The sequence below is a fragment of the Papio anubis genome, chromosome 1 (genome assembly GCF_008728515.1).
Source record: "Papio anubis isolate 15944 chromosome 1, Panubis1.0, whole genome shotgun sequence".
NCBI classification, from domain to species: domain Eukaryota; kingdom Metazoa; phylum Chordata; class Mammalia; order Primates; family Cercopithecidae; genus Papio; species Papio anubis.
This window is the reverse complement of record NC_044976.1, coordinates 126,938,814-126,962,429: the sequence shown is the minus strand read 5'-3', so window position 1 is coordinate 126,962,429 and position 23,616 is coordinate 126,938,814. Positions and strand designations below refer to the sequence as shown.

The 23,616-nt window shown below is 53.9% G+C and overlaps 3 protein-coding genes across 9 annotated transcripts in view; 1 reads left to right on the top strand and 2 right to left on the bottom strand.

The window, feature by feature from the left end:
* Positions 1-184: 184 nt before the first annotated feature.
* PAQR6 (progestin and adipoQ receptor family member 6) lies at positions 185-5,445 on the top strand. Of its 4 annotated transcripts, none has more exons than XM_003892812.4 (8): positions 185-809; positions 2,025-2,100; positions 2,528-2,655; positions 2,791-2,996; positions 3,157-3,283; positions 3,638-3,734; positions 3,952-4,102; positions 4,457-5,445. In XM_003892812.4, the coding sequence occupies exons 2-8, from the start codon at positions 2,050-2,052 to the stop codon at positions 4,729-4,731; spliced, it is 1,035 nt and encodes a 344-aa protein (XP_003892861.1). In that variant the 5' UTR covers positions 185-809; positions 2,025-2,049; the 3' UTR covers positions 4,732-5,445. The 4 variants fall into 4 exon arrangements, with proteins under 4 accessions (XP_003892861.1, XP_003892862.1, XP_009181677.1 ...); XM_003892813.4 differs by having other exon boundaries at positions 185-862; XM_009183413.4 differs by lacking the exon at positions 185-809 and adding an exon at positions 871-1,436 and having other exon boundaries at positions 3,952-4,173.
* Positions 5,446-5,539: 94 nt separating this feature from the next.
* Positions 5,540-8,164, bottom strand: BGLAP (bone gamma-carboxyglutamate protein). Its single transcript, XM_003892817.5, has 4 exons — positions 6,564-8,164; positions 6,268-6,306; positions 6,028-6,097; positions 5,540-5,826 (listed from the first exon to the last, which is right to left on the bottom strand). Exons 1-4 carry the CDS (start codon positions 6,625-6,627, stop codon positions 5,697-5,699), a joined length of 303 nt encoding a protein of 100 aa, XP_003892866.1. The 5' UTR covers positions 6,628-8,164; the 3' UTR covers positions 5,540-5,696.
* Positions 8,165-8,888: 724 nt separating this feature from the next.
* The window catches only part of PMF1 (polyamine modulated factor 1), a 29,265-nt gene continuing 14,537 nt past the window's right edge, over positions 8,889-23,616 (bottom strand). Inside the window, exons 2-6 of one of the 4 annotated variants that reach the window (XM_021924826.2) lie at positions 18,673-18,778; positions 17,385-17,485; positions 14,359-14,554; positions 14,074-14,156; positions 8,889-9,382 (exon numbers count right to left, since the gene is read on the bottom strand). In XM_021924826.2, coding sequence (XP_021780518.1) covers positions 9,343-9,382; positions 14,074-14,156; positions 14,359-14,554; positions 17,385-17,485; positions 18,673-18,778 — 526 coding nt within the window. In that variant the 3' untranslated portion in view covers positions 8,889-9,342. Of the gene's footprint in view, positions 9,383-14,073; positions 14,157-14,358; positions 14,555-17,384; positions 17,486-18,672; positions 18,779-19,696; positions 19,701-23,616 lie in introns of all 4 variants that reach the window. The other 3 variants (XM_031653753.1, XM_003892816.5, XM_009183390.4) reach the window with 3 other exon arrangements.

Here is a 23,616-nt window from a genome sequence, read left to right as displayed (position 1 = left end):
TGAGTGAAAGCCCTGGAGATGGTTTGATAGACACTGTCAAGCTCCTTGACCCTGTAAACTGAGGCGGTGCCTTTGCAGGGGTGATAGTGAAAATCTGCCAGCAACATCCCTGCCTGGGGTTGGTTCACTGTTACCAGCTGGGTCCTCTTCCTCAAGGGGGTGGGGGAGGTGAGCCTTGAAACCAGCCTCTGAGTCCTCAAGTGCCTGTCCTGCAAAGATTGGCACTTCAAATTGTGTTCAGGGTGGGGATGGGGAGGTGGTGAGCCTGGTGAATCCTGCATGGTAGAACCAACATTTACCAAAGGCAGTTTGCTCTGAGCCCTACCCAGCACCAGGTGCTAAAAGGCAGCAAAGCATGGTGAGAGATGGCTTCTGAAATAGGTTCCACGTTTGGGGATTTGGGTTCCTCTGCCAGCCTAAGGCAGAGCTGTCCTTAACTGCTGGGAGAACCTGGAAGAAGAAAACTGCTCTGAGTGGCCAGGGGGACTCTACAGCACCGTGGCCACATCCTGGCTTGGGCCCCTCGCCTATTCTAGCCAGTCAGCACAGGGAGTTTGGGTTGTGCTGGAGATGCTGGCTGTGTGCAGGCGGCCGAGTGAGCTGCCTGCTAATGGGGCTGGGCCACCCCGTGCTGCTCCCTGGAGGCTGGACAAGGCTGGGATTGTTCCCTGGCTCCCCTTTGTCTCCCCACTCCCCGCCCAGGCCTGGCCCCTCTCCTCCATCAGCCTGGCTGGCAGCAGCCTCGGACTCCGCCCGTGGAGCCCTGGGCCTGCTGACCCACCAGCTTAGGAGCACCCGCCAAGCTCTGGGTAAGGAAGCTCACCTTCTGGGGCTCTGACACCACCTCTCTGGGGAAATAGAGGTAAAGCACCTTGCTCCAGCTGTCCCTCCCCCATTTCCACAGCAACTGCACACACCCCACTCCAGAGATCTCCAAACCCTACTACTAAGGGAAGGCACCGTGAGGGGAGCTAGACCCCAGTGTATTCCTCACTCCTTCCCCAGATAGATGGGCAGCACTCAGGATAGGGGAGAACTCCCCCATCCCACTTGTGGGAGCAAGCAAAGGATACCCTGGGAGGCCCTCATCCATCTTTGTTCTGCTGGGGTGCAGGGACTAGGGCCAGGTTTGCCCTGTGCCCAGCAGGGTCTCCAGCACCCATCTCAGGGGCAGAGGCTGGGGGGTGACTGCTGGTGCAAGCCCCAGAGTGCATGCAGCAAAAACACGGATGCATTGCTGGTGGCAGGAAGAGGAGGGACTAGGCTCTAGAGTTGCTGCAAAGTTTTGGCCTGGGTTGGTGGGGGGAGTGTCCTAGTCCTCCTCCTGGGGCAGCTCCGCCTGCCCAGCTGGCCCAGCCCCTCCACTTGTGCCAAGGAATGTGCCGGGAGAGGCCAGCAGGGCAGCAGAGCCGTGGCCACCTGGAGGCAGTGCACAGGTCTGGGGCTGAGGGATATGGGGCTCAGGAGGGGCAGGGACCCCAAAACTCTCCTGGGGGGCACAAGTGTAGTCCTCAGAGAAAAGCCAGGCATCCCCCAACTCCTTGTCCCACCTGATGGCATCTGGCTTCTCCAGAGACTCTGAGTGCCAAGAGTGTTCTGTGCTCAGCTCGGGCACTGTGGGCGAAGCACGTTCTGGTGGGGCAGGGAGTGGAACCCGGGCTGTCTCTGTGCTGGCCTCCAGGAGTCAGGGTTCTTCCCGAGACACAAACTGGGAGCCTGGGGGTTTGGATCACTATTTGGGGCAGCCTCCCAGCTGGGAGGACCCCACCACTCCATGCTGGGCTGAGGCCGCCAAGCCCCTCAGTGTGGGGACTGAATGCCCCAAGGAGAACAGGGGTTGGAGTTAAGTGGTGCAAGGGCTGGGGAAGGTGGACCAGCCTCCCTGGGCCTGAAGGAAGCAGCTCCAGGAGGGAGGGTGCCGTCTGCCTCCCACACGTGCTGCCCATCCTGGGGCTGAACCCAGGTGAAAGGGGCCTGTGGATGGGGGCAGATATCTGATCCCCTATCCCCTGCTCTGTCTCTAGGTCAACGTGGAGGTGCCAGGCCACCATGCTCAGTCTCAAGCTGCCCCAACTTCTTCAAGTCCACCAGGTCCCCCGGGTGAGGGGCTCCACTCACTGACCCACCAACCCCCATTCCCTAGAGGACTGACTAGGGGCTGACATTCTCTTTTAGCTATTGGGGCAGCCCCTCCTGCAGGCGAACTCTTACTCTCCCTTTCCAGTGTGAGGCTCTTCCTCTCTTCTCTGAGGAACAAGCTTGTGGCCCTCCATCTGGAGTCCCCTTCCCCAGAGCGCCCTGTGTGCTGCGCCCCACCCCCACCCCACCCCACTCTGGCTCTTCGGTTTCCCATCTGTTTTGCGGGTTGTGGGTGCTGGGACCTGTGGTAAGATCAGATCAGATTTAGTTTGGCTTGGGGGCCACGTTGGTCTCCAGCCCAGCCTCTTTGACCCTGCTTCCAGAGATCTCAAATGGAGGGAAAGGGTCGGGGCACAGTGACGCCCCTCCTCTCCCACCACTACCCTAGGTGTTCTGGGAAGATGGCATCATGTCTGGCTACCGCCGCCCCACCAGCTCGGCTTTGGACTGTGTTCTCAGCTCCTTCCAGATGACCAACGAGACGGTCAACATCTGGACTCACTTCGTGCCCACCTGGTGAGGGGAGGCTCTGCCCCAGGCCGCGGCCTTGAGCTCAGAGGGGGTACCCAGGCGGGCAGGGACCGTCCAGGCCCACGGGCTGCAGCAGCAGTCGCGGGGGTCCACGGCGGCCTGAGCACGCGCCCGCCGCAGGTACTTCCTGTGGCGGCTCCTGGCGCTGGCGGGCGGCCCCGGCTTCCGCGCGGAGCCGTACCACTGGCCGCTGCTGGTCTTCCTGCTGCCCGCCTGCCTCTACCCCTTCGCGTCGTGCTGCGCGCACACCTTCAGCTCCATGTCGCCCCGCGCGCGCCACATCTGCTACTTCCTGGACTACGGCGCGCTCAGCCTCTACAGCCTGGGTGAGCCGGACAGGCGCGGGAGCGCGGGAGCGCGGGAGCGCGGGAGCGCGGGAGCGCGGGAGCGCGGGGTTTGGGCGTCCCGGAGCAGGTCGAGGGGTGGTACACGGGACATAGGGGCGTGCCCCTCAGGCCTCAGCTGCACGCCCCCACCTCACCGCAGGCTGCGCCTTCCCCTATGCCGCCTACTCCATGCCGGCCTCCTGGCTGCACGGCCGCCTGCACCAGTTCTTTGTACCTGCCGCCGCACTCAACTCCTTCTTGTGCACCGGCCTCTCCTGCTACTCCCGGTGGGTTCCCAGGCCCCTCCGGTGGGGACGGGGAAGGCGGAGGCACAGGAGAGGACACACCTCACTGCTCTCAAACAGCATTAGTGACATCGGGACCATGTACTGAGGACTTCCTCTGTCAGACCCTGTATGCTCATACCCATGCTGTCTCCTTTAATTCTCACAAGCCACCATAAAAGGCAGATGTCTTTATCCCCACATACAGATGTGGTCGTTTACACAGGTCATACGCCCTAAGGGTTTTCTTAGCTGCAGGCTGTGCTGATATTCCATCTTTGCCCAAGTCCTCTTGCCTTTCCTGACCCCTACCCTGAGCACAGCGATGGTGACCAGCCTTTTCCTCCCGCCTCCCAGTTTCCTGGAGCTGGAAAGCCCTGGGCTCAGTAAGGTTCTCCGCACAGCAGCCTTCGCCTATCCCTTCCTGTTCGACAACCTCCCACTCTTTTATCGGGTAAGGAGGCCTGGGGCCCCTGCCCAGACACCTGCTTTCCTGTCCAGACCCTCAAAGTGCCCACTTCCAGCCTTGCCCCCTCAGTCCCTGCCTCAGCCCAGCCGCCTCTCTTCTGGTCCAGCACCCTGCCTAGCTGTGCCCGCCCGCTCTGCCTCCTCACCAGATCCCAGACACTCCCTATGTTTTGGCTCCCAAGCAGTCTCTTTTCCTTTGCCAGCTCGGGCTGTGCTGGGGCAGGGGCCACAGCTGTGGGCAGGAGGCCCTGAGCACCAGCCACGGCTACCACCTCTTCTGTGCGCTGCTCACTGGCTTCCTCTTCGCCTCCCACCTGCCTGAAAGGCTGGCACCAGGACGCTTTGACTACATCGGTGAGGGCACGCCTGGCCCGGCCCGGGAAGAGGCAGGGGCAGATGGCTTCCCAGAGCACAGAATGAACTGGGTAAATGGGTATTACAACCCCAGGATGGAGGCAAATTATAGGAGGGACTTCCCTGTCTTCCTCTAATGAGAGCATCACTGGAAGGGTCCTCCACCTGCCACTTCTCAGGTAGCAAAACTAGTAGCATGTGTGCTGGGGCCACATGCACAAATGCTCATTCACTCCTTTCAGTCACTCTGGGAGTCAGGGTTTCTTGATTCTCAACAGGGGAGTAGCAGGCCCAGAGGATGGGGTGACTTGCACTGGGAAAGGTGTGGCTCTGACCTGCCCATCCTCTCCACAGGCCACAGCCACCAGCTATTCCACATCTGTGCAGTGCTGGGCACCCACTTCCAGCTGGAGGCAGTGCTGGCTGATATGGGATCGCGCAGAGCCTGGCTGGCCACACAGGAACCTGCCCTGGGCCTGGCAGGCACAGTGGCCACACTGGTCTTGGCTGTAGCCGGGAACCTACTCATCATTGCTGCTTTCACGGCCTCCCTGCTTCGGGCCCCCGGTACATGCCCTCTGCTGCAGGGTGGCCCACTGGAGGGGGGTGCTCAGGCCAAACAACAGTGAAGCCCCATCCCTGACCCTGCCCTGGAGGGGGCAGAGGCCAGGCCCCCGTGCTGAGGAGGAGCCCAGAGTCGGGCCTAATCAGGTGGGGACACATCTCAGCTTGGAACCAACAGGGGCTGAGGAGAGAGGGCACAGGAGAGAGGGCAGAGGAGAGGAGGGGTGTCTAGGGGGAATGGCAGAGTGTGAGAGGGACTGTGAGGGGGCTCTTGATGGGAGTAGAGGAAGTGCTGAGGGTCTTGAGAGGGGAGATGCATGCGTGTCCAGGCTGAAGATGCCCCCACACTCTGTCAAAGGTTGGGGCCGGGAGGTGTTGGGGTCCTTTCATCTGGCTCCATTTCTGGTGCTCCTGAAGTCTCTGCTCAGCACAGGGAAGAACTAACACGACTAACCTAGGCCTACCCCAAATGCTTCTTGCTAACCAGGCCGAGAGGCCACACACTTGCCCCCCATCCCCACAAACCAGGTAATGCCAGTTTGCCAGCAGCTATTTGCCTATAGAGATGAGTCTGTCCTGGTCATAACTGTGTACTCAAGGTGTCCAGGCTTTTGGGGGTGGGCCTATCTGGGGGCATTATGGATGGTTCAGTGGATTGAGGTGTGGGGAGGAGGGTCCTAGGCTAGAGGGGGGATCCCTAGTTAAGACTTTAGGAAGCCACCTTCAATGTTTTCTGGAACAAGGCAAGTACAAATAAAAAAATAAAACTTTGGAAAGCACTTTCTAGAACTGAAGAAGGTAAAACCTCCTCACCCCCATCCTCCTGACACCTCCCTCCCACACTCCATAAACTGGACAGATTCACAGGCCCACGGATTCCTCTTTTGAAGTTTATTTGAGAGCAGCTGGATGATGGGGACCCCACATCCATAGGGCTGGGAGGTCAGGGCAAGGGCAAGGGGAAGGGGAAAGAAGGGGGCCTGGAGAGGAGCAGAACTGGGTTTGCCGGCCAGGCCAGCGGAGCGACACCCTAGACCGGGCCGTAGAAGCGCCGATAGGCCTCCTGGAAGCCGATGTGGTCAGCCAGCTCGTCACAGTCCGGATTGAGCTCACACACCTCTCTCTTGGGCTCCAGGGGATCTGGGTAGGGGGCTGGGGCTCTGAGACACCCGACGTGGTGGCATCAGCCCCCGTGCAAAATGCCCATCCCTCCTCTCACTACACATGGGGCTCCAGGGTCCCCACCAGGGCTGGCTGCCTGTTCCCCCACCACAGCCCAGAGAGGCCACTCCCTGCTGCAGCTCCTCCACAGACCATCCCGGAGAGGCAGGGCCTTGGCCCAGCTCTGCCTTTTCTCTCACCCCAGCCATTGATACAGGTAGCGCCTGGGTCTCTTCACCACCTCGCTGCCCTCCTGCTTGGACACAAAGGCTGTGGAGCAGAGGGGCAGGAATCAGGTGGCTCTGGGTTTGGGAGGATCAGGTTGGCAGCAGGCTGGCCTTCCTGACAGCCAGACAGGAGGTGGCAGGAGTAGGGGAATGAGACTGAGGGACCAAGGTGAGAAGGGAGGGTCCAGGAGCCCATCAGGTCCATCCTCTTACCTGCACCTTTGCTGGACTCTGCACCGCTGGGTTTCGCACCTGCAAAGGAAAGGGAGCCTGGTTCACCCCTGCTCATCCCCAGGGCTCTCATCCTCCTTCCCCTGTGTCTCGGGCAGCTTGCTCTTCCTTCCTCTCCCTCTGCAAGGGCAGAGCTGGGGCAAATGGATTGAGCCTGCAACAGGGTGACTAGACTGCAAAGGGACTGCCAGCCAAAGGGGTGAGAAGAGGTGGGCCATGGTGCTTCCTTTTCTCAGCCCCCACTGCTGTGCGGCCTGAGGGGAGGTGGGGGCACTCACCTGCCTGGCCAGTGATGCAAAGTGTGGCCAGGGCCAGCAGGGCGAGGAGTGTGAAGGCTCTCATGGCGTCTCAGTGGCTGTGTTGGGCTCCTGCTCAGGACTCAGCTGGCCTGCCCCGCCAGCCTCCAGCACTGTTTATACCCTCTGGGCTGTGTCCCGGTGATGAGGAGGGGCGTGCCTGACCATGGTGCAGGCGGGTCTAGGGGGAATCTGCCAGGGCTATTTGAGGGTCATCCGCCCCAGCTCCGTAGGCCAAACCCCAAAGGATACTGTGGTTGGGAGCTGCGGCTGCCAGGCCAGGGGCCCCTGGGAGTGATGGAGGGTGAGCCACAATCAGACTGCCCGGCTCTTGACACTGCCTCTGGCCCCTTCCTCAGGGGGCAGCCCGAGACCCCTCAGCCCCGACTCACTCTTCTTCAGAGACCCCCAGCCTCAGGTTGAGCACTGGCTGAGCTCTAAGGAGATTCTAAAGAGGAAGCAGGGGTCAGAGACCTAAAATAGGTTCAAGCAGAGCTGGGCTCCAGCTGTCTCACAGCCTGTGATTTCTACTGTCAGCCCCGTAGGCAGGAGCCAAACCCAGGGAGGGGATGCCTCGCAATGCCCTCGTTCACCCGGTGAGACACCAAAGGCAGTCTGCTGTGGGCGCAGCTCGATGGCTCAGGCCCTGCACATCAGGACAGGAGAAAGGGTCAGGCGGCACAAGGCCAAGAGCCAAAGCCAATGGAGGTGGGGCTGGGCAGATGAGGTCAACTGGTTGGCCTCTGGGACACGCTAGGTGGCTGTGACTGCCAGGTACACAGGCACAAGGCAGGGAGGCAGGCACTCACTGAGGTGGGGAACCCCTTCCCCGTGCCCTTAGCAGGCAGGGAGGCAGGGCCTGAAGAGCATGGAGATGGAGTGTGCCTCCGCCCTCCCGGTCCCCCCGATTCTCCTGACCCTGCAGCCTCCACGGTGTTAACCACCCTGGGGAGGGACCTGCCCTCCCGTAGTGCTCCTGTAAGCGATAGGAAGGCCTGTCCTCTACGGTACAGAACAACCCAACCTGAAAACCCATCCCACACCTGAGAGCCTCCACTGCCTCAGGTCAGCCCAGAGAGGGAAGAGGTGTCCTGGGACCTTCCCCTGTCTAACCTGTGTCACTCACCCACCCACCAACCAACCAGGGCTTGAGACCATCTGCCCAACCTGACAAGTAAACAAAGCACCCAACGGGGCAGGCCTGACAGGAGCAGGGCATTTGAATGCTTGAATGCCACAGCTCCATGGGAACAAAGTGGGCAGAGGGAGACTGAGCTGAGTGCCGTTTATGGGAGGGGGGAAGTGGGGGCCACCTGATGCTTGCCTGTGTCCCCAGTGTGCCTCTGGCAGACCTCACCAAAGCCCTCACTAGGGAAAAGTTCTGCCCCCATCCACACCCAACCCCTTTTCCCCTCTGGCAGATCCAGGAAGCACCCATCCTGCCTTTGGCTGCCCTGGCAGAAGAATGAAATGGAAGAAGCAAGAGAAACAAAGTGCCCGCAATTCTTTTTTTTTTTTTGAGACGGAGTCTCGCTCTGTCGCCCAGGCAGGAGTACAATGGCGCCATCTCGGCTCACTGCAACCTCTGCCTCCCAGGTTCAAGCAATTCTCCTGCCTCAGCCTCTCGAGTAGCTGGGATTAGAGGCACGTTCTAATGCCCAGCTAATTTTTTTTTGAGATGGAGTTTCACTCTTGTTGCCCAGGCTGGAGTGCAGTGGTGCAATCTTGGCTCACTGCAACCTCCACCTCCCGGATTCAAGTGACTCTCCTGCCTCAGCCCCCCGAGTAGCTAGGATTACAGGCACACGCCACCATGTCTGGCTAATTTTATATTTTTAGTAGATATGGGGTTTCACCATTTAGCCAGGCTGGTCTCGAACTCCTGACCTCAGGTGATCTGCCCACCTCAGCCTCCCAAAGTGCTAGGATTACAGGCATGAGCCACTGCACCTGGCCTAATTTTGTATTTTTAGTAGAGACAGGGTTTCACCATGTTGGCCAGGCTGGTCTCGAACTCCTGACCTCAGGTGATTCACTTTGGGCCTCCCAAAGTGCTGGGATTACAGGCATGAGCCACCGCGCCCGGCCGTAATGATTCTTGGAGGGTGCCAAGAGTGACACCTCCTTGGCAGCTCATCCTATCCACAGGGAACCCAGGGGTCCTGGTTTTTGTACAAGGGGCTCTGCTGCTCTCCGCACATGGTCTGGTAAGCCCCTTGCCAACCCACCCCCGCCTGGAGGCTCCCAGAGGACCACGACTGAAGACTTGGCCCAAGAGAGGCCAGGCAGAGGAAGCATCCTCACAGATTACAGTGTAGTGGAGGAAGTTTATTTACGGATGTGGGGAGAACATGGTAAAGGCCCCTGGGCTGGGCAGCAAGGGGGCAATCAGTGGAGATTGAAAACAGATTCTCCAAGCCAGGCCCAGGGAAAAGGGCTCAGGAACCAGCAGGAGTGGGGCGGAGGGGCAAAGCTGACCTGAACCTAAAGAAGAGAGAACATGGCCAAGAATTATCCAGGTAGAAGAAACAGAGGAATCTAAAGGTGGTGTATGTCCAACCCCAAGGGTACCCCAAAGGCACAGTGGCAATGAGGCTTTCTCTGGCCTAGTCCTCCAGCAAATTCCATCACTGCTGAGGGACTGGGCACCATTTCAGCCGTTCTCAGAGGCAGGCCGCCCAGGCCAGGCACGCTGGCCACAAGCTCTTGACCTTGACTGCCCTCTGCTTCTGGGCCTGGCGGTCTCCTCACTCAGGCTCCCTCAGCACAGCAACCAGCTCTCTCTGTTCTCTGTGTAGAGCCTGAAATCAATGGGAGACAACAGACAAACTGGGATCTGAGAAAACCCAAATCCTTGCCCTCCACTGTCCCTGACTCCAGGCCTGGGGTTTCCCCCAGGACAATATGGATGGAGTCTGTGGCTTAAGTCATGGCCCTGCAGAGCACGTTAGGATGAAGACACATTAGAAAGTCTGCACCATTCGGCAAGTATTTATAGCAAGCTGGGTTCTGTGACCACCTAGGCTGGGCATCCCCGGAGCAGAGCCCATCTTCAGCAAGGGTCCCCAAAGTGGTCCTTCAATCCTCTGACCTCAACAGAGCTTTCTGGCGAGAAACTTTCTTGAATTAAATAAACTTTCAGTTGAGTTACAGACATGGAAATTGCCCACGTCAAACAACATGAAGGTCTGTAGCTGGAATAGGTGGGGCATGGCTTTAAGAGCAGAGGGCTTTGTCCCTCTTAGGATAGCACTGTATCCCAGAGCTGGTGAGGCCCTGGGATCATTATCCAGCCAATTTGGAAGCCAGGACCCAGAGACAGGAGTGACCCATGGCCTCATGGTGACTGAGTGGTGATGGTGGAGCAGCGCCTTGCCTGAGGACTCAGCAGGGGGCCCTGGCAGTGCCCGAGACACAACTTGGAGTTGTGCCCTGCAAGATGGCACCAGGCTTAGGGTGGGGGCCTTGGTCACTACCACTTTTGTGCCTGCTGCCCGGTCCCGCAGGCCAGTCTGTGACGTGGGGAGAGCAGAGGGAGTGGGGACAGTAGGGAGCAGAGCAGCTGCCAGCCTTCCACTTGCCACTGCCTCCTGGCCAGGGCCCTTCCTAAGCTGTGGCAGGGCCTTCAGGCTGCAGCTAACTGGTATTGGGAAGAGAAGACCAGGGAGATCCGGGAGCCATAAATGTGGGGACCTGTAACCCTCAGGAATATGAGGGTTTGCCCCAGGAAGGGGCTGTCAAGTGGCTATAAGTAGATGTCAATTGGATGCTGACATGATGGATGGAGGGAGTTCGACAGAGATGCCGCCACTTGAGCCCTACCAGAAAGCTTCTCTTGGAAATGCACTTTGAGCCCATAGGAAAATCTGTCTCATCGAGGTGCAGCCAAGCTGCTACCTGTGCCATCCAGCTTGATCCTCTTCTTCTCCTTTCTTTACCCAACGTGGCCCCAAGTAACGTCAGGCCACTTTCAAAAGTTAAGTTCACCCTCAAAGGACACACAATTGTGGCATGGAGGATATGTGTTAGATGTGTGAAGGCTCTACAAATCATTCTAATATACATATTATTCAAATATCAGGCAATGGCAGATAGTCAAAATAATCCTGAGCACAAAGAACAAAGCTGGAGGCATCACACTACCTGATTTCAAATTGTACAAGGCTATAGTAACCAAAACAGCACTGGTACTGTTATAAGAACAGACACATAAATAAATAAATAAATAAATAAATAGGAACAAACACATAACCAACAGCATAACAGAATACAGACTCAGGGCCGGGCGCGGTGGCTCAAGCCTGTAATCCCTGCACTTTGGGAGGCCGAGACGGGCGGATCACGAGGTCAGGAGATCGAGACCATCCTGGCTAACGTGGTGAAACCCCGTCTCTACTAAAAAATACAAAAAACTAGCTGGGCGCAGTGGCGGGTGCCTGTAGTCCTGGCTACTCGGGAGGCTGAGGCAGGAGAATCGCTTGAACCCGGGAGGCAGAGCTTGCAGTGAGCTGAGATCTGGCCACTGCACTCCGGCCTGAGCGACAGAGCGAGACTCCGTCTCAAAAAAAAAAAAAAAAAAAAACAGAATACAGACTCAGAAATAAATCCATATACTTATGGCCAACTGTCAGCAAAGGCGTCAAGAACATACAATGGGTAATTTCAGCACTTTGGGAGGCTGTGGCAGGTGGATCACCTGAGGCCAGAAGTTTGAGCCCAGCCTGGCCAACATGGTGAAACCCCGTCTCTACTAAAAATACAAAAATTAACCAGCCATGACAGCAGGTACCTGTAATCCCAGCTACTCGGGAGGCTGAGGCAGGAGAATCATTTGAACTCGGGAGGCAGACGTTTGCAGTGAACCAAGATCATGCCACTACACTCCAGCCTGGGCAATAGAACAAGACTGTCTCAAAAAAAAAAAGTTAAAATAGAACATTTTTGGGGCCAGGTGTGGTGGCTCACGTCTGTAATCCCAGCACGTTTTGAGGCTGAGGTGGGTGAATTGCTTGAGCCCAGGAGTTTGAGACCAGCCTGGCCAACATGGTGAAACCCCATCTCCACTAAAAATACAAAATTTAGCTGGATGTGGCAGCTCACGCCTGGAATCCCAGCTACTCAGGAGGCTGAGGCATGTGAATGGCTTGAACCTGGGAAGTGGAGGTTGCAGTGAGCTGAGATCGTGCCACTGCACTCCAGTCTGGGCAACAGAGTGAGACTCTGCCTCAAAAAACAAAAGCCAGGTACGGTGGCTCACACCTGTAATCCCAGCACTTTGGGAGGCCAAGGTGGGTGGATCATTTGAGGTCAGAAGTTCAAGACCAGCTTGGCCAACATGGTGAGACCCCATCTCTACTAAAAATACAGAAATTAGCTGGGTGTGGTGGCAGGTGCCTGTAATCCCAGCTACTCGGGAGGCTTAGATAGGAGAATCACTGAACCCGTGAGGCAGAGGTTGCAGTGAGCCACAACTACACCACTGCACTCCAGTCTGGGAGACAGGGCGAGACTCCGTCTCAAAAAAAACCAAAAACCAAAAAACAAAACACAATGAGATATCACCTTACCCCAGTTAAAATGGCTACTTTTTAAAAATTTTTTTATTTTTTGGAGACAGGGTTTTGCTCTGTCACCCAGGCTGGAGTGCAGTGGCATAATCATGGCTCACTGCAGCTTCAATCTCTCAGGCTCAGGTGATCCTCCTGCCTCAGCCACACAAGTAGCTGGGACTGCAGGTGTGCACCAACATGCCTGGCTATTATTATTATTATTATTATTGAGATGGGGGTCTCCCAATGTTGCCTAGGCTGGTCTTGAACTCCCGGGCTCAAATGATCCTCCCTCCTCAGCCTCCCAACGTGCTAGGATTACAGGCCACTGCACCCAGCCTAGAATGGCTATTATTACCTTTTTTTTTTTTTTTAGACAGACCCTGACTCTGTCACCCAGGCTGGAGTGCAATGGCATGGTCTCGGCTCACTGCAACCTCTGCCTCCTGGGTTTAAACGATTGATCCCACCTCAGTCTCCTGAGTAGCTGGGACTACAGGTGCCCGCCACCACGCCCAGCTAATTTTCGTATTTTTAGTAGAGACAGGGTTTCACCATGTTGGCCAGGCTGGTCTCGAACTCCTGACCTTGTGATCCGCTCACCTCGGCCTTCCAAAATGCTGGGATTACAGGCATGAGCCGCCACGCCTGGGCTACAATGGCTATTATTAAAAAGACAGGCTGGGGGTGGTGGCTCACACCTGTAATCCCAGCACTTTGGGAGGCTGAGGCGGGTGGATCACAAGGTCAAGAGTTCGAGACCAGGCCGGGCGCAGTGGCTCATGCCTGTAATCCCAGCACTTTGGGAGGCCGAGGCGGGCGGATCACAAGGTCAGGAGATCGAGACCACGGTGAAATCCTGTTTCTACTAAAAATACAAAAAATTAGCCGGGCACGGTGGCGGGCACCTGTAGTCCCAGCTATTCAGAAGGCTGAGGCAGGAGAATGGCGTGAACCCGGGAGGTAGAGCTTGCAGTGAGCCGAGATCGCACCACTGCACTCCAGCCTGGGCGACAGAGCGAGACTCTGTCTCAAAAAAAAAAAAAAAAAGAGTTCGAGACCATCCTGGCCAACATGGTGAAACCCTGTCTCTACTAAAAATACAAAAAGTAGCTGGGCATGGTGGTGGGGCGCCTGTAGTCCCAGCTATTCGGGAGGCTGAGGTGGGAGGAGCGCTTGAACCCAGGAGGCAGAGGTTGCAGTGAGGTGAGATCACACTGCACTGAGGCCTGGGCGACAGGAGCAAGACTGGCCCCAGGAAAAAAAAAGAAAAAAATAACATGCTAGTGAGGATGCAGATAAAAGTTGATCTCATAAAGGTAAAGAATGATAGTTAACAGAGGCTGGGGGAAGGGGTGGGGGATGAAGAGAGGTAGTTTAATGGTATAAACTTATAGTTAGGCAAAAGGTGTAAATTCTATTGTTCAACAATACAGTAAGGTAACTATAGTTAACAACAATGTACTCCATATTTCAAAGTTGCTAAGACCATTGTACGGTGATGAGCACATGTAATCCCAGCTATTCAGGAGGCTGAGACAGGAAGACTGCTTGAGGCCAGGAGTTCAAGACTGGCCTGGGCAATATAGCAAGACCCCCATCTCAGAACAAAACCAAAACCAAAGTAGGTAGAAGAGAGGTCTTGAACTGCTCCCAACACATAGAAATGATAAATCCTCAACGTGATGAACACCTCAAATACCCTGACTTGATCACTGCACGTTCTATGCATGTAGCAAAGTATCACATGTACTTCTTAAATATGTAAAATATGATGTATCAAATTTAAAAAATACTATCTCATCCTCCGTTCTTGTTCTCTACCCACCCCGCTACCACATACCCGGTTTAGAATGTATGTATCTATGTTAGGCAGTGGTCACGTGGAGCAGTAGAACCACCACCAGGTTTTAACTCCAAATCTGTTGTGGAGGTGCTGTTACCTTGGGTGAGTCATCTGCCCTCTCTGGGCCTGTGTCCTCACCTGCTCCATCAGGGGAACACACGCCTGTGCCTGGTGGAGGATCTGGGGGAGAAAACTGTCTGCTGAGGCTGGCAGAGACTTCTGCACACGCCCAAGGAGAGGCAATGCATGGCTGTTCCCCAGGGGGCAAGCTCTCCTACTCCCTGTGGGGGTCCCTTGTGTTGGAATGGAGGAAGCCACCAATTTGCGGATCTCAGAGGGCCCATCAGAGATGGAAGAGGAAGAGGCAGGCTGGGACACTGACCTGCCAGGCCTGCTGCCGGGCCTGGACCTGTAGCTGCAGCTCCTCCACCTGCCTCCGCCCTGCCAGGACGGCATCTGCCAGCTGCTGGTTCTCAGCCTCCTGTTTCTGCACGTGGCGCTGCAGGGTGTCCCGTTGCTGCAGGAAGTAGGGTGCCATGACGCTGTGCAGATCCTTCTCTGGGATCCCGCTGGGGCGCCTGGAGGGCCACATGGGGCACAAGGAATAAGGGAGACGGAAGGCCCTTGTGGAAGAGGGTTCGGTTTCCAAGCCCACTCGGTGACATGCCCACCTTGTCCCAAGTTGGGCTGGCTTCCCAGGTCTCTCCCATGGTCTCTCACCTCCCAAGACCTGTTCCTCATAGGAATGCTCACTTCCTGTCCCTGGGTTTCAATGTTTAGGGGTCCACCTCTCCCCCTTCTCACTTCAGCCCCTATCTTAGCCTTCCCGACCATACCCCACATTCCCCTCCTCTCCTCCACATACACTCCCCCATCCAGAACCCTCAGGGTCACTTTCTAGCCCCTGCCTCTGTCCTTGTGCCCACTGCCTGGCTGGTGCTTCCGGTCCATCAGACTGTGAGTTGGAGAGGTTGGGGGTGGCTCCTGACGGAGGGCCCAGACTGTGGGAGACCCCCATAAGTGCTGGCTGCTCTGGGAAGATAAGGAAAGTCAAGTCTGAGGAGGCAAGATGACACAAGAGGTGGGTGGAAGGCACTGTGAGTTCTTTAAAAATTCTTTTTCAGGCCGGGCGCGGTGGCTCACGCCTGTAATCCCAGCACTTTGGGAGGCCAAGGCAGAAGGATCACGAGGTCAGGAGATCGAGACCATCCTGGCTAACATAGTGAAAGCCCGTCTCTACCAGAAAAACAAAAAATTAGCTGAGCGAGGTGGCGGGCGCCTGTAGTCCCAGCTACTTGGGAGGCTGAGGCAGGAGAATGGTGTGAACCCGAGGTGGAGCTTTCAGTGAGCCGAGATCACGCTGCTGCACTCCAGCCTGGGAGACAAGCAAGACTCCGTCTCAAAAAAAATAAAAATAAAAAAAATGTTTTTCAATGGCCGGGCGCGGTAGCTCATGCCTGTAATCTCAGCACTTTAGGAGGCCAAGGCAGGTGGATCACCTGAGGTGGGGTGTTTGGGACCAGCCTGGCCAACATGGTGAAACCCTGTCTCTACAAAAAATACAAAAATTAGCCAGGCGTGGTGGCGGGCGCCTGTAATCCCAGCTACTCAGGAAGCTGAGGCAGGAGAATTGCTTGGACCTGGGAGGCTAAGGTTGCAGCGAGCTGAGATGGCACTGCTGTACTCTAGCCTGGCCTGGGCAACAAAGTGAGACTCCATCTCAAAAAAATAAAATAAAATAATCCCAGCACTTTGGGAGGCCGAGGCGGGCGGATCACAAGGTCAGGAGATCGAGACCACAGTGAAACCCCGTCTCTACTAAAAATACAAAAAACTAGCCGGGCGCGGTGGCGGGCGCCTGTAGTCCCAGCTACTCAGGAGGCTGAGGCAGGAGAATGGCGTGAATCCAGGAGGCGGAGCTTGCAGTGAGCCGAGATCGCGCCACTGCACTCCAACCTGGGCGACAGCGTGAGACAACGTCTCAAAAAAAAAATAAAATAAAATAAAAAAAATAAAATAAAATTCTTTTTCAGTTGTGAAACTTAATTCCCTTAAGTATTAAGGTCACAGAGCATTTTTAAAAGTTGGAAATTACCAAAAAGATTTCTACTCCCTCTGGCCTAGGATTCTAAGGGAGGGAGGGTTGCGGGAGGCAGGGGCTCAGCTGCTGGGGTCTTGTTGGCCCCTGCTCTCCACTGCTTATCCCAGGCCCCACTTCTCCACCTTACACTTGGTGTACCAGGTGGCCAGCTGCTGCTGAAACGTCAGCTCCAGGAGAGCAGATATTTGGTCTGTCTTGTTCACTGCTAAATTTCTGGCATCTAAAACAGTATCAAAGCCAGGCGTGGTGGTTCACACCTTTAATCCCAGCACTTTGGGAGGCTGAGGCAGGAGGATCACCTGAGATCAGGAGTTCAAGATCAGCCTGGCCAACATGGTGAAAACCCGTCTCTACTAAAAATACAAAAATTAGCCAGGCGTGGTGGTGAGCGCCTGTAATCCCAGCTACTCAGGAGGCTGAAGCAGGAGAATTGCTTGAACTCAGGAGACGGAGGTTGCAATGAGACAAGATCACACCACTTTACTCCAACCTGGGTGACACAGCAAGACTCCATCTCAAAAAAATAAAATAAAATAGTATCAAGCATATAGTAGGTGCTCCCTAACCTGTTGAATGAACAAATGTATAAAAACCAGTTGCCCCACCAGCCTCATCTACACCTGTAAGATGTACATGGTGATTCCAAACCTCACAATTCTGCCTCCTACTCCCCCACCCTCCCTTTCTCCCACAGGCCCAACAGGCCCTAAAATGAGCTCTCTCAGGAAGGCTTCTTCGGTCTGGCCTCAGACTACTTCCCTCCCTAATCCCCTGAACAACATGGCTTACCTGGGGCTCTCCTCCCCTGAAGGGAACTGTGCGATACAACAGCTTTTGGTTACTGTTTGGTGTCTGTCTGCTCTACTTGTCCCTGTCAAAAGGTTCTCTCTCAGAGGCAACAAGCCCAGAATCTCATGGATATGGTGGACATGGGGTCAGCCTTTTAAAAGCTTTTTTGGAGACAGGGTCTCACTATATTGCCCAGGCTGTTTCTGAACTCTTGAACTCCTGGTCTCAAGTGATCCTCCCACCTCAGCCCCCTGAATAACTGGGATTACGGCATGAGTCACCACTCCCTGCTTGGGTCAGTTTTAAAGTCTCCTTCAAGAAGCTGAATTGGCCAGGTGTTATAGCTCAAGCTTGTAATCCCAGCACTTCGGGAGGTCAAGGCGGGAGGACAGCTTAAGGCCAGGAGTTTGTGACCAGCCTGGCCAACATAGTGAGACCCTGACTCTAGAAATAAAAAAAAAAAAAGCTTAATTGCTGCCTCTTTCCTGTGCCTTCTCACCTCCCCTCCCCACTCTTACCAGGCCGGCTCTTTGCGGTCTTTGCCTTCTTCCACAATTTTATCCAAGGCATTCAAGACGGCTTCCAGGTTCCCCTCCTCTTTGATGTCAGAGATTTCCTCCTGAAGAGAAAGGAGGAAAGAGCTGTAATGACACGAGACGAGCTCATGGCAAAAATATGCTAAATTGCTAACAGCACTTGGTAAGATTTTGGCTAATTTCTGTTCTAGGTCTTTATGCTTTCCCTAACATTCCAACTTTTCTACATGTGGCTTGAAATTAAGAAAATAGGCTGGGCGCCGTGGCTCACGCCTGTAATCCCAGCACTTTGGGAGGGCCAAGGTGGGTGGATCACTTGAGGCCAGGAGTTCGAGACCAGCCTGGCTAACATGGTGAAACCCTGTCTCTACAAAAAAAAAAAAAAAAAAAAAAATTAGCTGGGCATGGTGGCACTCGCCTGTCATCCCAGCTACTCGGGAGGCTAAGGCACAAGAATCACCTGAACCCGGGAGGCGGAAGTTGTAGTGAGTTGAGATCACGCCACTGCACTATAGCCTGGGCAACAGAGTGAGACTCTGCCTCAAAAAAAACAAACAAAAATAATTAAGGAAATAAAATATAAAGTGGGAAAAATGTTTTATTTATTTTTATTTAAAAAATCTTTTTAGCTAGGTGTGGTGGTGCACATCTGCAGTCCCAGTGACTCAATCTGAAGTAGGAGGATTGTTTGAGCCTGGGAGGCAGAGGCTGCAGTGAGCCGAGATCACGTCACTGCACTCCAGCCTGAGTGACAGAGCTAGACCCTGTCTCAAAAAGAAAGAAAAAAATTAAAATTTTGGGCCACTATACCGGCCTGAAGTGGGAAATATTTAAAAAGAGTCTGTAGGCTGGTAGTTCATGTAATCCCAGCACTTTGGGAAGCCAAGGTGGGAGGATCGCTTGAGCCCAGAGTTTGAGGCTGCAGGGAGCTGTGATTATGCCACTATACTCAAGCCTGGGTGACAGAGCAAGATCTTGACTTAAAAAAAAAAAAGACCCCATCAGCCCTTGCTGAGTTTGCATGGTCTAGAGGGCAGGCAACATAAAACATGTAATTACATTACAGGACAGTGAGCAAAGGCTGCATCTAAGATACCCGCATCATTTGGAAGGGAGAGATGATGGATGCTGCAGCCTGCCGGGCACCCAGGACAGCTCTAGGGGGCTGAGGAGACAGAGGGGTAGAGGGTGGGGCCGCTGCCCTCAGCAGACTGACAATCTGGAGATAGAACCCAAGTCAACAGCACCTGCCGGGCTTCCTGCCACTCACCCGGATAGAAGTCTGCAACTGAGCTATAAACTTGTCATAGATTCGCTGTGTGACGTCAGGCTGCAACTGGTAGAAGCGCTTATAGCAGTCAGTGAATCTCTGGTAGCTGGCGGGAAGGAGAGAAGCAAAGGTGGGGAGGGCCAAGCACGTAGCCGGCCATCAGCCTGCCTGGGCACCTCCGCTTCACATTACAGGACTCTGAGCTCTGTCCACTTCATGGCCCTGGTTAAAGGCAGTGGATGCAAATCTCTTATCTAAGCACGAGTCATTGAAGCACGAGTTCAACGCCATCAATGCCCCATCAGCATCCCCACTTCCTCTTAGGAGAGCCCCAGGTGAGTTTAAGTGTTTATCCCTTAAAGATTACTCCCCACTCCTTCCACAGTTTCTAACAAGGTCTCAGGTGAGGCTGATGGTGCTGGTCTGGGGAGCCACACTTTGAGAGCCTCTGGTCATTCCAGTGCCCTGAAGGACTTGGATTAGGACAGGGCATGTGACGTCTGAGAAAGACTGGCTTACTCCTAAAAAGAGCCACATAGAAAGCATCTGATGCTCTCTCTGAAGGACATTACTATATCCAGGTGATGCTCTTTGGCAACCATAGGGGCCCTGGCCTGAGGGCAGAGTTTACACCAACCTGCAGCCACTCTACTTTGGGGCTTCTTGTTACACGAGGTAATATATTTCTCTTATTGTTGAAGCCTGATTTTCTTTCCTTTGTTTTTCTTGAAGCAGTCTCACTCTGTCGCCCAGGTTGGAGTGCAGTGGCGTGATCTTGGCTCATTGCAAATTCCGCCTCCTGGGTTCAAGCGATTCTCCAGCCTCAGCCTCCCAAGTAGCTGGGATTACAGGTGCCCGCCACCACGCCTGGCTAATTTTTGTATTTTGAGTACAGACAGGGTTTTGCCATGTTGGCCAGGCTGGTCTCGAACTCCTGACCTCAGGTGATCCACCCGCCTCGGCCTCCCAAAGTCCTAAGATTACAAGTGTGAGCCAGTGCCCCGCCTGAAGCCTGATTTTCTACTTTTCTTTTGGAGACAGGATCTCATTCCATCACCCAGGCTGGAGTGCAGTGACATAATCCGAGCTCACTGCAACCTCCAACTCCAACTCCTGGGCTCAAGGGATCCTCTTGCCTCAGCATCCTGAGTAGCTAGGACTACAGGTGTCACCATCATGACCAGCTAATTCTTTTATTTTTATATTTTTGTAGAGTTGGGGTCTCACTGTGTTGCCCAGACTGGTCTCAAAAAACTGCTGGGCTCAAGTAATCCTCCTGCCTCAGCCCCGAAAAGTGCTGGGAGTCTAGGGGTGAGCCATCATGCCCCGCCAAGCCTGATTTTAAATCAGGTCTCTGCCACTAGCAGCTGAGAGCTCCTCACTGCTCAATCCTTTGCAGCTGGAAGTATCCAGTATATTCCCAATGGCTTATTCCTCTTGGACAGAGAAACTCAAGTTAAATGAACTCTTTTGGCTTTTTTTCTCCCTCCCCCTTGTTTCCTCCCTCTCCCTTGCCTGTGTCTCTCTGTCCACTCTCTCAGGCCCTTCCCCTTCAACAAATATTCACTGAGTGTCTGCTATATGCTGATCGCCCACCAGGAACTGGGTATTCGGGGTGGATAAGACTGACACGGCCCTCCCAGAGCTTCCAGTAGAGAAGGAGAGATGGCAGAAATGCGGAAACTCACATGCAAGTGATAATCATCTCTTGTGGGGAATGTTTAAAAAGAAAAAGGCCAGAGTTATAGGGCTAACAGTGTATTATAAGGACCTTCTTTAAATTGGGAGCGGGTGTGGTCGGATGAAGCAGTGTTCGAGTGACTTGCAGAAAGCACCTGAGCCAAGGAAGATCTTCAAATACACAAAAGCTCACACTGATGCTGTACTATAGGTCAGGATGCTCCTCGGCTGTGAGGATCAGGCTGGCGGGTCACTGGGCAAACAGGGCATTAGGGCCCTGATGCCCAATGCAAAGCTCCACCCCCAGCCAGGGAGTCACTGCTGGGTCCTCCCTTTCTCATAGCTCTTTAAGCCTCCTCACCAAACCCGCCCCCAAACAATGTTTTTGGAAACAGGTGAAGACTACAAGCAGTGCTGTACTGGAGCCAGCTCACAGTGGCCTGCAAAAGAGAACTGCCAAATTTTCAGGAACTCTGGGCCAAGTGTCAAACACAGCCATTATTAAGAATTAAATTACATTAACTAACAATAAATTAACTTTAAAAACAAAGGTCCTAGGCGCAGTGGCTCATGCCTGTAATCCCAGCACTTTGGGAGGCAGAGACCGGTGGATCGCCTGAGGTTGGGAGTTTGAGACCAGCCTGACCAACATGGAGAAACCCCGTTTCTACTAAAAAATACAAAAAATCAGCCGGGTGTGGTGATGCACGCCTGTAATCCCAGCTACTCGGGAGGCTCAGGCAGGAGAATTGCTTGAACCCAGGAGGTAGAGGTTGCGGTGAGCCGAGATCACGCCATTGCACTGCAGCCTGGGCAACAAGAGCGACACTCCGTCTCAAAAAACAAAAAACAAAACAAAACAAAGGTCCTAAAGACTCCAAACATACCACTTCCTAATCATTCTACCACCTTTTACTCTGCTCTTGAGGTAATTCGTATATATTGCTTCTGTCCGTGGAAATACTGGATCAAGGTATGCTGCTGCCCAGCTCTTCTCAACTCTGTGTATAGTGATGCCATGTTGGTAGCTTAGGAGTATCTACACCTTGGAAACTGGCAAACACTGCAAACAGGGGCTCTCTTTTCAGAGAGCTGGTTGTAAGCAACTACCAGTACACTTCTGGGTTACAGTGGCAGTCTCTCACCTTTTCAGTGGTACACATTCCACGTGAGTACACTTTGGAAGCTAAGCTTAGGTACCTAAAAAACAATACTATAGGCCGGGCACAGTGGCTCACGCCTGTAATCCTAGCACTTTCAGAGGCCAAGGTGGGCGAATCATGAGGTCAGGAGAGGGAGACCATCCTGGCTAACACGGTGAAACTTCATCTCTACTAAAAATACAAAAAATTAGCTGGGCGTGGTGGCACATGCCTGTAATCCCAGCTACTCGGGAGGCTGAGGCAGGAGAATCACTTGAACCTGGGAGGCGGAGGTTGCAGTGAGCCGAGATTGTGCCACTGCACTCCAGCCTGGGCGACAGAGCAAGACTCCGTCTCAAAAAACAAAACAAAAACAAAAACAAAAACAATACTGTACACAGAATAGATGATGGGCATTCCTTCAACCCTCAGCAGACTCCCAGACATCTTGTCTTGCTGCTGGCCTGACTAGCCACGCAGTCTGTGGCTACCAGAAGGAACGCGGAGGAACACACGATGCCTGACCAAGCAGGGCTGGAATTGAAACCGGGTAATTGTGGCTTAAAACAGGTTTGGCTTAGACATGGGAGATCCTGTTCCTCCACCCAACTTACTTAGCAGGCGGAGGGTCTGAGCTGGACGCATCTCTCTTCAGCTCAGGCAGCTGACAGCGGATAGGGCCCAGGGCAGGGGTGAAGCAAACTGACCACCAGTGCTGCCTGTGACTTGTTCTGAGTTCTCCTTTATGGTATGATAATTCAGTGAAAGTGAAGGACCACAGAAACACACACACTCATACACAGATGCAAGATGAAATATACGCTAACAGGACAATGTGGCTTAACCAAGGAGAAAGGCAGCCAGATTGGTGCCGATGTCAGTGAGTACAGGAAGAAGGTGTTTTTCTTGAGAGCCAATGCAGAATTCGGAATGTTTTCAATGCCCTTGTGGATTTTCTGAAAAATATACTCAGGGAGAAGCAGGAAAGTGACACATTAAAAAAAAAAAAAAAAAAAAAAAAATTCGCTGGGTGCGGTGGCTCACGCCTGTAATTCCAGCATTTTGGGAGGCGGAGGTGAGCAGATCACCTGAGGTCAGGAGTTCGAGACCAGCCTGACCAACATGATGAAACCCTATCTTTACTAAAAATACAAAATTAGCTGGGCGTGGTAGTGCATGTCTGTAATCCCAGCTACTTAGGAGGCTGAGACAGGAGAATCACTTGAACCCGGGAGGCAGAGGTTGCAGTGAGCTGAGATCATGCCATTGCACCCTAGTCTGGGCAACAAGAGCGAAACTCCGTTTCAAAAAAAAAAAAAAAAAATGGTCAGGTGCAGTGGCTCATGCCTGTAATCCCAGCATTTTGTGAGGCTGAGGCAGGAGGATCACTTGAGTCCAGGAGTTGGAGACCAGCCTGGGCAACATAGCAAGACCCTGTCTCAATAAAAAAAAATTCTGCTCACTGCAACTGTACATACTCCTAGGTTCAAAACAATTCTGGTGACTCAGCTTCCCAAGTAGCTAGAGTTACAGGTGCTACCTACACACCACACACCCAGCTAATTTTTGTCTTTAATGAGAACAGGGTTTCACCATCATTTGGCCAGGCTGAACGTTCCAATCTCAGGTGATCACCACCCACCCTTGGCTTCCCAAAAGTGCTGGGATTACAGGCGTAAGCCATTGAGCCTGGCCAAAAAATTTTTTTAAATTCTTGACTATTTGCCCCAAGTGTCAAATTTTATCTTCTTACGCAAATTATAATATCCTTGTGGACAGGGATGCCTTCTGCAATGCTGCTGGGATCTCCAGGGTGCCCACAACCATGTTAGATGCACAGCAGCATGTGAGACACTCTAGACTGGGTGACTGGGGCTAAGGCAAGGCCTGGGCTGCCCACCCTGGACCCCAGGATCTGAAAAGCTTGGGAAGAGGAGTCCTCCTTCAGGAGCCTCCTTTGCAACCTCTTCTGTCAAGGCTCCTTCACCCCACGATGGGACAGTCTCTGGCCCTGGCATCCAAGAGTACATAAGAGGTCGCGAAAGTACCTGTGCGCATACTGGTAACTTTATCGCTCTCTGGAGAGATTAGCAACAATACGTAACTGAACGAAGTACAACAA